Raw genomic sequence first — 17130 nt, 5'->3', positions numbered from 1 at the left:
GAGGGGAAGAGGAAGGGGAGGGGGAGGAGGACCAGAGCGGCTCACATCACAGGGGAGACGGCCTGTGCAGACGGCCCCTCCTCACCCCTGCTTCTTCCAGCTGCGCCTCCAGACTCTGTGCTGGTGCTGCCTCTATCCCTTCACAAATCCTCTCTTAAAGCGAGAAAGGCTCTCAGGACACTGTATGAGTCTCCTAGGCACTTCTTAATCCAATCGAATTGGCAATCAAGATTCACCATGGCAATGGGTGATATTTAAAGAAAAACATGCAGCCTGCTACCCTGGGTCTCCATTATGCTACCAAACAGCATATGAGGCCTCTGAGATGTCGAGCATGGCTCTGCCCCTCAGAAATCTACCAATGGCTCTCTGGCTAACGAGCAAATCAACTTCAAAGATGCGTGCTAAACACATTGTGTGGCTTTGAGAAAGATGCCGGTGAACTTGAGCTGCTTTTGTAAAGGCATCTTTGGAGTTGATGGAAAGATTTGTACATGAGGCTGGCTACACCTCTAATCCAAAATTAGTGGCAAAGCACAAGCGTGGGAGTCAGACAAGTCTGAGCTCCAACCCTGGAAATGCCCACGCAGCCACCGAGTAGCCACGAAATCCTTCTAAGTCCGTCTCCCTATCTGGAAAATGGAGACAAATGAATATGTATGCATGTATGGATGTGCATATACCACGGAGATGCAAAGAAGATGAGACAGCATATAAAAACCTAGCATGATGCCAGGTTTGATGAAGAATAGGTGGCTCACACCTGTCATCCTAGCCACTCAGGAGGCTGAGATCTGAAGATCGTGGTTCAAAGCCAGCCCAGGCAGGAATATCCATGAGACTCTTATTCCCAATGAACCACCAAAAAACAGCGCCCAGGCCCAGAGTTCAAGCCCCGACAGAAAAGGAAAAAGAAAAAGAAAAAAAGAATAGGCACCATGACATTTAGCCAAGTGGTCCTTCAACAATTCAGGTCCCCATGGCGACACATCACATGCCACCTCAGCGCGGTAGGGCCTTGGCTTCCCTTCCTCCTCGTCTCATGGACGTAGGAACCGTGGTGATCAAGGAAAGGGAAGTGAGGAGAAAGTGCTACCTTATCCCGGGGCTCCTCTGACCAGCTGAGATACAAGGAAGCCTGGCTGCCCGCCTGGATCCAAAACGTGTAGTTATTTGTCTCCGGAGCCACGAAGAACCCGCTGAGCCGGGCCCTGCGGGGAGGAACACAGCGTCGGTCAGAGTGGCCGGGGCCTGATGCGGGAACGACTGGTCACCATGGCATCCGGCCGTTCTTGACCACCCCGATCCTCAGCGCCACGTGGCGGTCTAGACAGCCCAAGGGAGAGCCATGCCACGTGCCCCGTCTGCCCGTGACCCCCGGGCCCCGGCAGTGCCTGGGAACAGCACACCCGTGGGCTGCGGGAGCGTGGGGAGGCTCTGCTGAGCACCGTGCCACGTTTCCTGGTACCTGCCTGTCCTCCATCAACGCGGGGACTGGAGCAGGCTCCAGGGAAGGTTCTCGAATCCTCCACATGGGCCAAATGTCACTTTCACCCCAAACCCATACCTGAAGCGAGTTTTACCCTCTGTCCACCAACCCCCCCCCCACCCCCGGCCAGCTCAGCTCAAAGTTTCAGATGACATTCATGTCCAAAGAGGGGGTATTACAGAAAACATGAGCCGGCTGCCGGTGGCTCACGCCTATAACCCTAGCTACTCAGGAGGCTGAGATCTGAAGGTCGTGGTTCAAAGCCAGCCCAGGGAAGGAAAGTCCGTGAGACTCTTATCTCCAATAAACCACCAGAAACCCAGAAGTGGCGCTGTAGCTCAAGTGGTAGAGTGCTCGCCTTGAGCTGAAGAGCTGAGGGACAGTGCCCAGGCCCAGAGTTCAGGACCCACAACCAGCAAAAAAAAAGGAAAAGGAAAAGGAAGAGGAAAAGGAATCGTGAGCTGCACATATTGATCCGTGGATGGCTGTGCACCCGTAGCCCGTCCGATGGTCCTTGTGTGGCCAACGCTTCTGAGACCCACAGACCAGCTCTGCTCTAGTGGACTGCTGTGATTAGTTCCTCCTTGGAAATCTCCCTGCCTTTCTTCTCTCTAGCCTGTCCTCAGGTGAACCAGTAAGTCTGTCTTTCATAGAAACTCTGACCTTTCCAACAACATACTTGAAAGGTTGTCCATCCTGTGACCAGAATCCGAGCGGAGCGCTGGCGTTGGGGACAATCTGCCGGCGGTACCCGGGGCTGGCTTCGGTCAGCTCCGAGCCCTCGGAAGCAGCGCCGACCTCAAACAGAAGCCCTCTGTTGCCTGAAAGACACACATCCGTAACCCTCAGACAGACAGCATTCAGTGCCGGACGGGGCTCCCTCGTTCCAATTGTGATGTGGGTGCTGTGTGTGGGCCACTGAGGACCGGCTGCAGCAACATTGTATAGCATCTGCCAACATGACAGATGTTCCGGAAAGCAGAAACTTGGGTAGAAATTAGCCCTCTTGCGAGAGACCTGATCAGAAGCAGTAAGGGGAGATTCTCCTCAGAGGGCCAGATACTCTCAGAGGACCAGATACTCCTTAGAAGTCCAGATACTTCTCAGAGATCCAGTTACTCCTTAGAGTTCCAGATTCTTCTCAGACTACCAGATACTCTCAGAGGACAGATACTCTCAGAGGACCAGATACTCTCAGAGGTCAGGTACTCCTCAGAGGACCAGATACTCTCAGAGGTCCTTTGTCACTGAATGTCTGGATTTGACAATCGAGCCCTAGAGAGGAGGAGAAGGCACAAACGAGGACTGCCGCTGCGTGAGGGACAGGGCGGTGTGTGCGTGTAAAATGGCCGGTCTTCGTGTTTCCGAAGTGGAAGTAAACTTCAGTACGTCTTCAGGTCCAGTTCAGCCGTGGCCTCCCATTCCATACAACCCCCTATTCCTAGAAAACTGGCGAGCCTTACTTTTCTTCAAGTGTCACGGCCTCAATTTGTAAACCTGCACACAGAGCCAGTTCTGCGATGTGCTGTTATCACGGAATGTGGTAAGTGATGCTGTTCTTATTTATTTAAGCAAACCTAGAATCCAAAGGCACGCAAGCAATCAATACTGGATAGTAACTGGGGCTGAGGGGAAAAGCTCTGGACTTACACATCTGGGAATTCAGATGCCAGCTCCACCACTAACTATATATGGAGCTTTGAGAAACTGTTAATATCCTTGAGACTTCGTTCATTCCTATATTAAGATGTAGCCAAGCAAGCTGGGTGCCGGTGGCTCACACCTGTAATCCTAGCCACTCAGGAGGCTGACATCTGAGGATCGCAGTTCAAAGCCAGCCAGGGCGTGAGACAGTCCATGAGACTCTTATCTCCAAAAAACCACCAGAAAACCGGAAGTGGCACTGTGGCTCGAGCGGTAGAGCGCTCGCCTTGAGCTAAAGAGCTGAGGGACAGCACCTAGGCCAAGAGTTCGAGCCCCACAACCAACAAAAAAAAAAGATGGGGCCAAGCATAAATAGAATTTGATATCACACAAACACACACACACACACACACACACACACACACACACACAAATTCACAAACACATGCTCAATATTATTTAAAATTACTACTGTTACTCATCATTAGTTCCTAAAATGGAGAGGTACACCTGGGATACGTGGAAAATTAAGAGCCTATGCAAAAAATTACTTTAACCCAGGGTTTCCTAATCTCAGGGGACTGGCACGTTGCCCAGGTATTGCCCGTACAGACTGTGCATTGCAGGATAGTTAGCTGCATCTCTGATCTTCATTCACTGGAGCCAGCTCCCACCACGTCTCCGGGGTGTAGTGACCCAAAACTGTTTCCATAGATTACCGAATGTCCCCTAAGAAGCTCGGCTCTGGACAATGATTCGCCTAACTTCCATAGCAGAAACTTCAAAAGGTCTTCATGAAGGACATCACTAACTAGCTACTGTCTGAAATTATCCCGCCACGACTCCAGGCGCTGAGGCCGGCAACACTCGGGAAGGGAGCGGGCTTTCTATTTCCTGACTCAGGAAGCCCCCATGCCCTCTGCTGCTCGCTTGCTGGTCTCTGCTTGGATGGGAGCGTTCCTTATGTCAAAACGGCAGGTCTGGGAGCAGGAGAATTCTCCAGCTGAAGCTTTGCATGCATTTTCACACCTGAGTGGCCTTTCTTTAGAAAGCTTGGCTCCCCTGAGGGCCTCTCCTTCCAGATTGGCATCTCAGGGTGAGGCTGTGCATCTCGTCTAGCCATCCCGTCGGCCCCTGGCACACGCAAGCACAGCCCACGGTTCTGGGCCAAGTCACACGTCAACATCCCTTAATTCATAGCTACCCTTGAACCTCCCGTTCTGATGCTTAGCAGAAAGAAAGAAAAACATGCCTGCAGCCATGAGAGGGACGTTACTAAGAAGGACAGGTGGAGCCTGCTACACCACCGCCTCCATTTCAGCCCACTGCAGGCATGCGCTGGTGGCAAGGACACACGCGTGCACACACGTGTGCGCATCTCTGTCTCGAAAAGCCGCAGACAGATGCCCACAGGGGAGAAACGCAGCGTATCATTGCCCCTTGTGTGTCGCTGTTTAACGCTGTTGCCGCGAGCACAGAGCACGCCTCGCTGCTCCTGTCTCTCCAACAATGGACGTTCAAGGGGCCGGCTGCATCGGAGGAGGCAGCGTGGGTGTTGCTGGCAGGGGCAAGGTCATTGTGGGGGGTGTGCGTTGTGGATTGGTGATCTCCCCTGGCCACATTGGGGCCGGGGTTGGGGGCGGGGGGGGGGGGTTGGTGGTGTGGCTGAGCAGCTAGTAGAATGAGGAACCCACTCATAGGAGAGCCTGGACAGTGATCCTGTGAATCTAGGGCTCCCTGAGCAACTGACACAGAAATTAAACCTGCGGGCATCTCCCCGTGACGCCCCCATGGTGACCTCCTTACCTGCCTGGGGCGCGGTGAGCCTTGTGCCTTTTCCTGGAGCCCTGGTGGTACACGTGATCTCCCGGGGCGACACGCGGCTAATATCGCATGGAATGCCTACGAGGAGTTCAGAGTCACCGGTGCACATGCAGCACGCCATAGACACACAGCTCACGGCACGGTTGGGATCATCTATCGCTAGGATGGCAGGGCCAGGGTGGAGGAGGAGGCCGGGAAGGGGGTGCCGAGCAGCGAAGCACAGGGCAGCTCACACCAGGCAGGGCAAAGCCGCAGAATGCCACGTCCGTCACTGGCTGAGGGTGGGCTGGTCACACCCCGAGGTGCGTGCGGTGGTATGAGGGCACGCCTGTGGGGCCTGCCCGTGCCCGCCTGCGGCTGCTCCCAGGGGAGGTTCTCAGTGTTCCGTGAAGCCCCAGCCTGGCACAGCTGGAAAGGCCGCGGTGAGGGGACGGGTGGAACCGAGAGGGCTCAGAGCCAGCCTTGATGCCGAAAGACCTGCAGGGTGTTCCCGGCCGTTTTGACGTGGTTACCTGCTACCGTCACTCGGGCGGGAACGTCAAAGAAGGCTCCTGTAACTGTGATGTCTGTTCCTCCACCCAGGCTCCCCGTTTCTGGAAACACAGATAGAATTTCTGCAAGACATTGGGGGGCACAAAAAGTAAGTTTCCAAATATAGCTCAGAATATGACCTAGATAACAATACAGTAATAGAAACGACCCTACTTTATCTCTGGACTTTTCAAGTCTAGTCACAATTGGCATTTTTCTAATAACAGTCATTTTTCATATGCACGTGATGAGAAAAAGACTACAAATACATAGACTACAAATAATATATATATATATATTACACAGGATCAATATTGGGAAGAAAGAAGGCATGTAGAGTCATTCAGGCCAGGCAAAAGCCCTCACAAACCACCATGCTTTCTTAGAAAATCCACTTCTTCACCTCCAGGCCTTGAGTTACACGTCAGGGAGCCAGAGGCCATGAAGCGGAATAGGATCTGAATATTGTCATAAGTCTCATGACAATCTACCAGTCAACAACAGATCATACCTGGAAACAATGGTCAGCCTGCGATGCTTGCCAAACACCCCTGTCACTAGGCATTCTTGTTGCTGTACAGACTAGCATGAAGCATCACTCACGTGGTGATGTTGAGTTAACTCAACCTATTGTGCGTACATGTACACACACATACAATACTGAAGAATAATAGTAATAAATGACTGCACTGAGTTAGGTGTGCACTGTACTAGACTTGTCCTTATGACTTTATATTTATGACTTTATACTTTACTGTTATACCAGCAGTAATTTCCCACACCTGCCATTCACCTTGTCTCTTGATTTCATTACAAGGCTGCGTAGGGCTGCTGACCCACACCATCTAGATCTACCTAAGTGGGGGCCATGTGTTGGCACAAGGATGCTATTAGGCCTCTCAGAGCGTTGATCTGTGATACATGGTTTATAAGAACTAAAGCAGACACTGATACAAGCAGTTGGATTTAAACTAAAACCAAAGAGCCGTCGTACAACAAGGGACATTTTCCGACGTTAATGCTCAGAGCAATTTCCAGATATAGAGTCTACTGGCACGGGAGGCGTGAGAGAAGGGAACCGAGAACGGGAGGTGTGGGGCCGGCATACCTGGGTGAGTCTGGAACAGAAAAAGGTCCTGCTTAGCGCTGACAAGCCACGCGCCCTTGTCGACCATCGACCTTCAAAACAAGACGGCACCGCGTTTTATAGCATGAAACATCTGCAATCGCATTCTTTTAAGTTGACTGCCTGAGAGCAAGAAGCTAAAATTAATCATTAATACCAGATGAGCGATACACTTGGAAGGAAAACATAGCAAATCGTTTCAGAGTGGCAGAACACTAGTAAGACACACAGAAATGCAGGACCCTCATTTATCTATTTCTCCAAAGCCTGATGAAGGTGGAGGCTGGCGTCCTGCAGAAGGCCCTCGCTGACTTCACAACATCCTCTCCCCAAAGGAGTATGAGACACGCATGGCAGGGCACAGATGCAGGGCTTGGAGCTGACTCAAGAGCAAGGCCTCCCAAGTCTGTGCCAGCGGCCCGCAGACGGCAGCCGGACCTTGCCGGAGCTGTGGGACGGTTACTCCTCCACCTGATGGACACCCAGGGGTGCGTGCTGTCTCATGACGCCCTTCCGTCAGTGGTGACTGACACTTCCCATTGTTCAGGTTAAATTAAGTGTGTGAGATGAGATGTGCCTTCTCCCAGTTACTTACTTTCCTCTGTTGAACACTGAGAAACTGACGTTCTGGGACCCTGGAAGCAAAGGCACACATGAATGGTGGGATGGGTGGGGATCTCCCAGGCCGGGACACAAGGCGCCCCGCGTCAGGTCACTAAGGAAATAACCATCTCATAGGATCGCGCCGTCAGCAGGAGGGACTGCCAACAACAAATGGACAAATGACCGTGAACTGCAGGTCTGACCCCAGGCTCGGACTTAAACTGTGAGAGATACAAATGCTGGTCCGGTGCCTAACAGCTTAACTCTTCATACCCAAAAAAGTGGGGGGGGGGAGGGGGAATTCCACTAACATCCTCGGCTGACTGTGCGGATTCATTTATACGCAAGCTGCTTCCTATTGTTGTTTTAGGAATTTCTCCACCAACAGTAGTTGTTTATGATTATTACTATTAGCCTCATGAACATTGATTCCTGAAACTGTCCTTCCTGCATAGAAAGTAAGGCAAGGAGAAGACTCTAACACTACCGTACTACTCTGACAAACCAATGTAACTGCCGTCCACACGACACTGCAGTGTGCCAATGCCACCGGCCTCTCGAACAGGGTAGCTGTGGAAGAAGAAGAAACACAAGCTGATATGAATTTCAACATCTCAGTTCAGAAGTTCCCACTCCTCTAACCAACAAAGTAACAAAGAAAAAGAAAAGGCACAGCCCGGAACTGGTGGCTCACACCTATAATCCTAGCTATTCAGGAGGCTGAGATTTGAGGATCGCAGTTCAAAACCAGCCCGGGCAGAAAAGTCTCTGTGAGATTTTTATCTCCAATTAACCACTCAAAAACCAGAAGTGAAGCTGTGGCTCAAAGTGGTAGAGCACTAGCCTTGTACAAAAGAGCTCAGGGACAGCACCCAGATCCTGAGTTCAAGCTCCATAACCAACCAAAAAAAAAGCAAAAGAAAAGGTAAGTTTCCAAAGAGAACAAATTGGTATTGAAGGTAGAATAGGCTAACAGGGGAAATGGCTTGGGTTAATTACTAACTATAGCTAACAACACAAGGTAAAAGACAAAATTTAACTTACTCCTAACTTCCATCTGGTCCTTTACTTCTGCAATCTAATATTAGACAACTTTAACAAAATCATCAACAAAATGACTAACTCAAAAAAAATAGTAATAATCCTGGGCAAACATATTGAAGACACCAGAAGGAAACTACATTATTAGAATATGGCTCAACTAAACACAAGTTGCAAACAGTTAAGCCTCAAAAGATAATTATTATAGTGACCTCAAAGGGAAATCAATCCACTCAGTCCAGAATGGGGTAAAACAACAGCAAAATGTTGGTTATATAAACTAGACTACGCAGAGATTTTTATATATATATAATATTGGTTGTTGTTTTCTTTGGCATTGTACAACAGCGGTGAGAGGCATGAACTCCAAAGATTTCTGAGTCAAACAGAGTTCCAACGCCAGCTTGGCTGCTTGCTCTCCATGAAGCCTTGAGCAGGTCGCATTACCTCTCTGAGCCTAGTTTCTCATCTATAAAGAGAGACTAATGAACACACATTGTCACAAGATTAGCCAGTGACTTCACTAAGTATTAGGGAAGCCTGGGCCTAGAGTGCGCCCTTAATAACTCTTAGTTATTTGTTTCAAGAAGACTTTAGATTCTACTTCAGTTTACATTTTGAATCAATGCTTGCGTTTTTCTCCTTAAATCTAAAAGTAGAGACGTGAATAGTTACGAGTAACTTGTAAAGATAAGTTTATAGGTGTGCATGTGTATCATATTCTTAGGAAAGAATCCAAAAGGACGAACACCAGTAACTAAAGAAACACTCACCTGCTTCCATTCTGTCTGTTTATAAGAGAACAAGGAGTCTCCCATTTGTCTCCTTGGGCTTCCAAGACCAACGGGCTGAGGGAAAAGAAAAAGGCTAGAAGACAGGATACAATAGTACAATGCTCCCAGTAAATATGACTGCCAAAACTCAGCGGAAGCATGGCTAATAGAACTCTCTCAACTTATGGGGCACAGGGTACAGTTACAGGGGCTGAAGGAGGCCGAGTCAAATTCTCTTCCAGAAAGTAGGGATGGACGCGTGGTCCGAGCTTCTGTACTGCAGAGGGAGAACTGGTTCTTGCTTTCATTCACACTAGCCACGGTAGGTCTATTAGAACTGGTTCTTGCTATCATTCACACTAGCCACGGTAGGTCTACTAGCGCTGTTGTGGAGTGTGTATCTTTCTTCCTCCTTTTAAGTGCTGGATCTCAGGCCCAGGCCAGAATGGGTCCAGGTAACGAATATGGCCTTTTGTCTAAGATGTACTTGGGATTTAGAGGAATCCCTGGAAAGACAAGTGCCAAGGAGAAGCAGATGAGACACAAGGTCTCCAACCTATGCAGAATGAGGGGAAATTAGACATGGGGTATCCACTCCAAGTCTCTAGGGAGACCATAGCTCTTCTACTTTCTACGACCTCACCATAATTGCTTTATTTGTTGAATGAGGACAGTTAGTGCTTCACACAAACTGCACAATCTCAACCCTTCCTGTTTTGTTGGGCTTTTGTTTTCCTCTCCCTAGCATGGATAGCTTACTAGTAGTACTTTCCACTTAACAGGTCTTAAGCGAAGAAAGTCATGTTGGCAGCTTAATTTCCCACACAAAAACACTATAAACTCAATGGCCTTATATAATATATATATATATATATATATATATATATATTTCCCTGTTTGTATATGTTTCCCTGACCTCACTAACAGGATATCTAAATATACAAATGGATAACAACCAAATAAAGAAGCTACAATAGTCTTTTGTGTTTACATATCATTTTATAAGGACTTTAGGCTCCAGTGGCTCACACCTATAATCCTAGCTACTCTGGAGGCAGAGATCTGAAGATCAAAGTTTGATGCAGGAAAGTCTGTGAGTCTCTTGTCTCCAATTAACCATTACAAAGCTAGAAGTGGAAGATTGGCTCAGTGGTAGAATCTGTGCAATAAAAAGCTTTGGGAGGAGGGGGGAGAGTGTAATTGTGGAGGTGGGAGGGAAGGATGGTAGGGGGAGAAACAAAGGAGGAGGTAACAATGCTGGATAGAAAATGTACTCATGACCTTGCTCATGTAACTGTAACTCCTCTGTACAGTATTTTTACAATAAAAAATGTATTTAAAAAAAGCTTAGGGACAACTCCCAGGCCTCAAGACTGACACACCAAAGACAGAGAGAAAGAGAGAGAAAGAGAGAGAAAGAGAGAGAGAGAGAGAGAGAGAGAGAGAGAGAGAGAGAGAGAGAGAGAGAGGGAGAGGGAGAGGGAGAGGGAGAGAGAGAGAGGGAGAGGGAGAGGGAGAGGGAGAGGGAGAGAGGGAGGGAGGGAGAGAGGGAGGGAGGGAGGGAGAGAGGGAGAGAGGGAGAGAGAGAGAGAGAATTTACTTTAGCATGGAAGGGATGAACGGAAGGGTAGAAATCAAACTAGAATATCCACAGATGCAATTACAGTACAGTTTCCACTTAGCCCAGAGTGACTAGTTGTTAGTAAATAAATGGACCAATTTAATCAACAATTCACAATTACATTAACAGAGTGAATCATGAGGGCCAAAACCACAAGGAGGGAAAAAAAGACAATTCTATATAAATTGCTTGCAAATTATTGCTATCAAGAAGCCATCCCATGTCCATCCAGGTAAGTGATTGAGCGCTCAAGCAAACACCTGCCTACCTGTCAATGTACTCCACACTGAGGTCAAAGGTTTCCAGACTTCCAGTGATGATCCAACCATACACCTGTATCAGTTGCCCTGTGTTAAGAAGAGTTTCAATTTCTTTAACGGGCTTAGCCCAGATATATAAGATAAACGGGTTGCTTATCATCCATATAGCCAATATGGAGAACTTCATCATGATGTATACAACTAATACTTCTTAACTACACTGCATGGCGCAATCCAGTTATCGATACTGCACAAGAGAAAGGCCAAAACCGCTGAGTATTTCCAACACAGACTTGATCATCCATGCGCAGAGCACAGAAGGAATGATGGATGTACTTCAGTTTCAGGAAGGAGGGCTGTTTCTCTTGGCTCTGCGTTAGGCCGTCTATCCAAAGTGAGGGGGAAGAAGAAGGTGTGTGGTGCGTTCCATCTTTGTGAGAGTTTCTTCTGCACACTTGCTAAACTAACCAGCGCTGCCACCGATCCTGCTCCTATGTACAATCTACAACAAAGGGGGTGTCATAGACACTGAAAGTAATAGCAGTGATGGGGAGCTGGCCAAGGACAGAGGGGAGGGCGGGACAAGGAAAGGTTGGTGCGTGGGGGCGGAGCGAGGGTGGGATTAGAATAAGCAGTGATGGCGTTGTGTTGCCCAAGTAAGCCCCTGGCCCAAAATGGGAGGGGGACCAGCCGGAGATCTGAAAACAAGGGCGTCCGCCTAATCTGCTGTGGATGGATGCGGACTTCCACCCAGGCGCCTGCCTCTTCTCGCGGTGATTTGTCCTTGATCTGCTCCTCTTTCCAGTCTACCTTACACCAGCAACAACCTCTCAGCAAGGTGCACTGGATCTCCCCTCCCCGGAGGGGGAAAGGAAGCTAACGTAGCTCCTAGGCAAAGCAGGAGCCTGCCAGAGTACTTGTGAAAACACCTGACCTCAGACCTGCGCATGTCAAAATATTACACTTCCCACTATCACAAGGTGAGTTGTTAACATGCACCACACAATTCTCAGTTATTTGATGCACGAGTCTTCAAAACAATCACAGACTTGAATAGTGTCTACTGTAAACTTCTAGTGTCACAGAGAAATGAGTAGAGAAAACCGTCAGCTGCTGAAGTAAACATAAATAACAGGAAGATCACAAGGTACTTGACTATGGGTGTTTTGAGATCACGAAAGCCAGACAGATCTGAGTTGCTTCACTGACACTTCCGGCCACTGAAGAACCCTGTGGAGATGTTCTGCCCACTCGAGTCTGTGTGTTTGGGGAGGGGATATCGTTGCGGGCAGTCACAGGGCAGCCCGCACTGGCATGGCGGGAACCCGGGCAGTGGTTCTATGCTCGTTTCAAGAGAAGATGGGTAGAAGGAGTGGGAAGCCAAAGCCTTACACAGAGCTCCAGTCTGGGGTCTCAGGTTCGCTCTGCTCCTTCTAGAACTTGGGTGAATCACTCACTCCCTTGGATTTTGAGCAAACCACACTACTGATTTCCCAGCTTTGGTGAACACATCTGGTTCTGCTGGGCGCCATGTGAAAAACACAAGGTTCTAGAGATGAGGAAATGTGTTAGTTTGCTTCCAAACCAAGAAGCCCACAGAGGAGACGGGAGAGTACTCTAGGCCTTGGTGCCAGGGGACACCAGTGAAGAGCTCAGTGAAGAGCTGCTGACCACATACCAAAGTCCACCTGCCCCTACCACATTCTTTCTCCTTTCTTCCTGTCTCTCTCCTCCTCTCTCCCTTCCTATCTCCCCCCTCATCTCTCTGGGCTGCTATTCTCTGCCCATTTCCCAAAGGAAGTGAGAGCCGCGGGCTACAAAATCATGGAAGGATGGAACCGTGTGTGTAGACCCCACCTAGGGGGGCCAGACACTGATCCTCCCGAGAAGGCGGGGAGACAGGGCACAGAACCCCAGCTCCATGGCAGAAACAGCTGTGACCGATCGGAGTGCCAACTGAGGCCCCATTTCACACCTCTAACCTCTTCTGTTCTCCTGGTCTTTATAGAGCTGAGATTTCTGTCTAAATATAAATACATTCTCTAGATAAAGATCAGGCTTAGTGGCCTTCTATGGGATATCCAAGGCAACTTGACATGGTTTTTCAGAGGAGGGTAGGATACAAGAAGTGGAGAGAGGAAGGCGGGGTAAACACAGTCAATATATTCAATGTATGCCTGGTACCTTATAACCTGAGGGACACATGGAGTGGGGGAAGGGATAGAAGGCGTAACATTGATCAAGATACATTATACCCATAAATTGACATATTGAATTGAAACTCCTTTGTACAACTACTTAAAGATAATTTTAAAAATAAAATATACAGGTCTCTAGACATTTGCACTGTGAGACCACAGGTAGATATTCTTAGGAGAGGATCATAAAGGCTCAACAGCTATGTGCATATGAACATATAAACTAATGTTTATTCAAATGAACTCCAAGAAATGGAAACAGGTGGGTTTTTCTTTTCTTTGTTGCTGTTTTTCTTTTTTTGTTTTTTTGTTTGTTTTTTGCTTTCTGGACCTTTTATCTTGTTTGTAACTGTATCTCTTTGGGGGAGGGTAAGGGAAAGAACAGAAACGGTGGGACCAAAGTTGAACAATGCAGCAATGATACTCACTAGACACTATGTTGAAAATGAACTATACAATTTGTGGGAGAGGAGGTGAGAGGGGAAAACTGAGAGAAATCAAGGAAAGGGGTGACATTGTCCAAAAAGAGATTTACTCATTACCTCACTTATGTAACTCTAACCCCTCTGTATATCACTTTACAATAATAACATATATATATATATGAAAGAAGAAAATCTTAAACTACAAAAATAAATAGATAAATAACATGCAAGGGATAAGCTTTTGTGAGAAATGAATGAGAAAGTGTACACGGAATTTAGAATGGAAATTGGCACACCTGGACATTCAGTAAATATTTGTTCTTGTGGATGGACTGTGGTGAGTGACTCACAAAGTAAAAAGAAAAATGACCATGATTTCTATTTCCTGCATTCTCCAGCATCAGATGGTTTGCTTTTGCTGGCCTCTTCTTACAATGTTTGGCTTTCTTATATTAACAGCAAAGCAATAGAACAAAAGTGCCCAGAGGTGAAACCAAACCGGGTTAAAAAATAAACCAGAGGTTAAAAATTATTTTCAAAATCACATCTGAGAAGAAGCTAAACTTTCTCACTCATAGAAACCACCCATTTAAGTAAAGGAGTTTGCCACAAACTTTAGCAATTATTCCTGCTTTTTCTAGAAGATTTCTTACCTGGAACTCCACTTGGTGGACTCACTTGGTAAACAAGGGGTGTCTGTGCCTTGGAAAACTGTTTAGAAAATATATGCACAAGCATTTCATTAGAACATCCACAAACACAACCAGGATAGCCATTCCCCTTAAAGCATTAGCCTTAGGACAGAAAATATGGAAAGATCCCTTTGTATAACATGCACACCTGCTTCTTCCTGTCCTCCCCATGATTCTGTGCAGCAGGTAGGATGGTATTTCTTCTGTAGATGAGGTAAAGGGAGTATGACCAAGGCCACAGCTCTTCACCCTGCTCCAGGTCTTTCAGGCCTTGCTGACCTCTTTCTACCTGCCTACCTGCCTCTCTCAAAGAACAAGGCTGGATCAGAAGGGGAAGCAGACAAGCCATCATCCAGAACTTCAGTCTCCTCATTTCATCACTGTCAATGAATGTCTATGAATCTTAAAGGATTTTTTTTTGCCTTTCTAGAATTCATTCATTTAGTTGGAAGGGCTATGACATAAATTATCATCAGCCAGCATCTTGGTAGGGATCGGGAAACTGTGACAATGGATGTACACAGGAATGAGAGCCTGGTACAGAAATGCCTCCCTGCCTGTCAGGTCGCTCAGAGCAACTTGGGCCCTTGCTCTGGGAGTGCACACCAGGGGCCCTAGAAGGAAGGTGGGCGCCCAGGTCCCACACTGCCACATTCCTCTACACCCCCGGAAACACAGGAGACTTTTGAATTTTTGTGAATAAATGGAGTAGCCACATCAGGATGAGTGATACACTTCCAGGAAGGAAAACAGGGGATGAATGAGACAAGTCCTCTCACCTAGAGGGATCTGGGTTAATCTAAGATCAGTGCAAGGTCCCAGTGGGAAATCGTACTCAGAAGAGCATGAAGAAACAGAAGCACTGACAGCCCAGATGGACCTGGAGACCATAGCTCACCCAGGAAGAGACCATCACCTCTACCGTTCCTTGCTTTCCATTCTGACCATCCACAAGCACTTCCTGTGTACACAGTAAACCATAGCAAACTGCTCTACTTGGTCTAAATCCAGCCCCCTAGGAGTCTTCATCGCCCACAGAGAATCTCAGCAGGGAACAACATTGTGTTCATCAGCATCCCTAGTCAGAAGTGGAAAGCCAACAGACCTTTCAACAAAGCCGAAGGCTGCGTGCCAAACATGGGGTGCTAAATATTGATCTGCAAGGTTGTTTTCCTCATTCTCTTCAAGCAAAGAGTTAGAAAATTGTTCACAGAAAATACTTACAGGCATGGAGTTAACACAAGAATGCCATGATTTCACAGATTAAGGCCTGGCTCTGATCTCACCCAAAGATAAAAGATTCAGTTCCATACCTAGCTGCCAAACATTCCATCCTAAGCCAAAGCACCCGGTCAAGGAGATAAGGCCTTCATGGCAAAGTTACTTTGGTTGGAGCCTAGTAAAATATGATCAGTGCTTATTACCCAGCCAGGCACAAATTAGAAACTGAGGCCAAATTCAAACCAAATAGAAAAACAACCTTTCCTCTGTGATTCTGACTGGAAATGTTAAGACCTTGAACTCTGTGATCCTCTTACCAGATGTTGGGGGGGGGGGGCTCGGTATAGAGTGTTTAGCTCCCTCCCAACTCCTCAGGGAATTGAAGGAACACAGAGCCACTAGAAGGATCACACTTGGATTTTGAACCAACACAACACAAAATGGGAGATTTCTAAGAGGAGCAGGCCGCTGTTCGCCTACCAGGCTGAAGACATAACAGTAAAAAAAAAAAAAAAAAAAAAAAAACATAATGAGTTTCCAAGTCAGGCTTCCTGAATGCTGATCCTGGAGCCTCAGTAAGTTTACAGCTGAAACGGGCTAGACGTGCAGGTGTGAGGTCGGTGGGGAGGGGTGGGGGGAAAGTCAGAAACAGTGGATCCAAACAAGAGAGGCAGCACCAGCAGCTGCTTGGTAAACCTTCTGTGAGCTGCTCAAACCTGTCAGTACCCACAGCAGGCTCCTTGGAAGGGACTGCTGAGATGGAATTAATTTTTCATGCACGGTTCCCCCAGTCCCAAAACAAAGAGACATGGTATATTTTATTTAGCTTAAAATGTCGCTCATTAGCTGCATCCCCTGGTGATAGCTCATCAATTGGCCAAGCTACTTGAGCTACCGACAGACTCGTTTTCTTTCATATGCGATTTGGGGGAGCATTTCTTTCCTTCCTACTTCCTTTGTTGATCTTTTAATAAGTAGGGAAGCTACTAACTGAAAGGGAATGTAAGTGGTTAAAATGATTATTCAGCATACTCCATTTCTTATCTTCCCTGAGACTTAATTAAGAAGAGTAGATATTGAACTCATACTCTTGGCAGGGAACAGGGGCTACAAAGAAGTATGAGACACCTACCTCGTACTACAAGATCCTCTAAGCAATGCACAGTAGACAGAGTCATGGCCTCCCGAAGATACACGCACCCGAATGCTCACACTTGTCCTTATTTACCACCACTGAGACTAAGATACTTCCAGTATGAAGATGGTCTCTCTCTTGTCCTAACCATCACATATGTCTTTAAGAGTAGAGAAACGTTCCCTGCTTGTGAGAAAAGGCTCTTGGAAACACTCATAGTACATGCAAGGGTGTTAGCAGCTGTTGCTGGTTTTGGAAATGGATGAAAGATACAGAATGAGTGGCCTGGGCCACGTTTCCAGGATTGAGAAAGGCTTGGGCCTGGGTATTATCCACCGGAGATGCTCCCCGGCGGGCTCTGGCTCCAGCAGGCAAGAGTTTGAACCATAATAAGAAATATGTGGGCTGGGAAGGTGGCTCAGTGGTAGAGCGCTTGCCTTCCATGCTTGAGGCCCTGGATTCGATTCCTCAGCACCACATAAGCAAAAAGAAAAAAGCCGGAAGTGGCGCTGTGGCTCAAGTGGTGGAGCGCTAGCCTTGAGCTGAA

General features: G+C 47.6%; 1 protein-coding gene across 1 annotated transcript in view; it reads right to left on the bottom strand.

Annotated features, from left to right (window-relative positions):
* The window catches only part of Pkhd1 (PKHD1 ciliary IPT domain containing fibrocystin/polyductin), a 287931-nt gene that overhangs the window by 266219 nt on the left and 4582 nt on the right, over nt 1-17130 (bottom strand). The window contains 10 exon segments of the mRNA XM_070017318.1: nt 1097-1211; nt 2169-2310; nt 4940-5035; nt 5470-5571; nt 6597-6667; nt 7210-7249; nt 7723-7787; nt 9032-9106; nt 10921-10999; nt 14189-14246. Coding sequence (XP_069873419.1) covers nt 1097-1211; nt 2169-2310; nt 4940-5035; nt 5470-5571; nt 6597-6667; nt 7210-7249; nt 7723-7787; nt 9032-9106; nt 10921-10999; nt 14189-14246 — 843 coding nt within the window.

This window comes from Dipodomys merriami, unplaced genomic scaffold (assembly GCF_024711535.1).
Source record: "Dipodomys merriami isolate MVZ:Mamm:240054 unplaced genomic scaffold, mDipMer1.0.p SCAF_122, whole genome shotgun sequence".
Lineage (NCBI taxonomy): Eukaryota > Metazoa > Chordata > Mammalia > Rodentia > Heteromyidae > Dipodomys > Dipodomys merriami.
The sequence above is the reverse complement of the archived record's forward strand: the minus strand, read 5'-3'. Positions and strand labels throughout refer to the sequence as shown.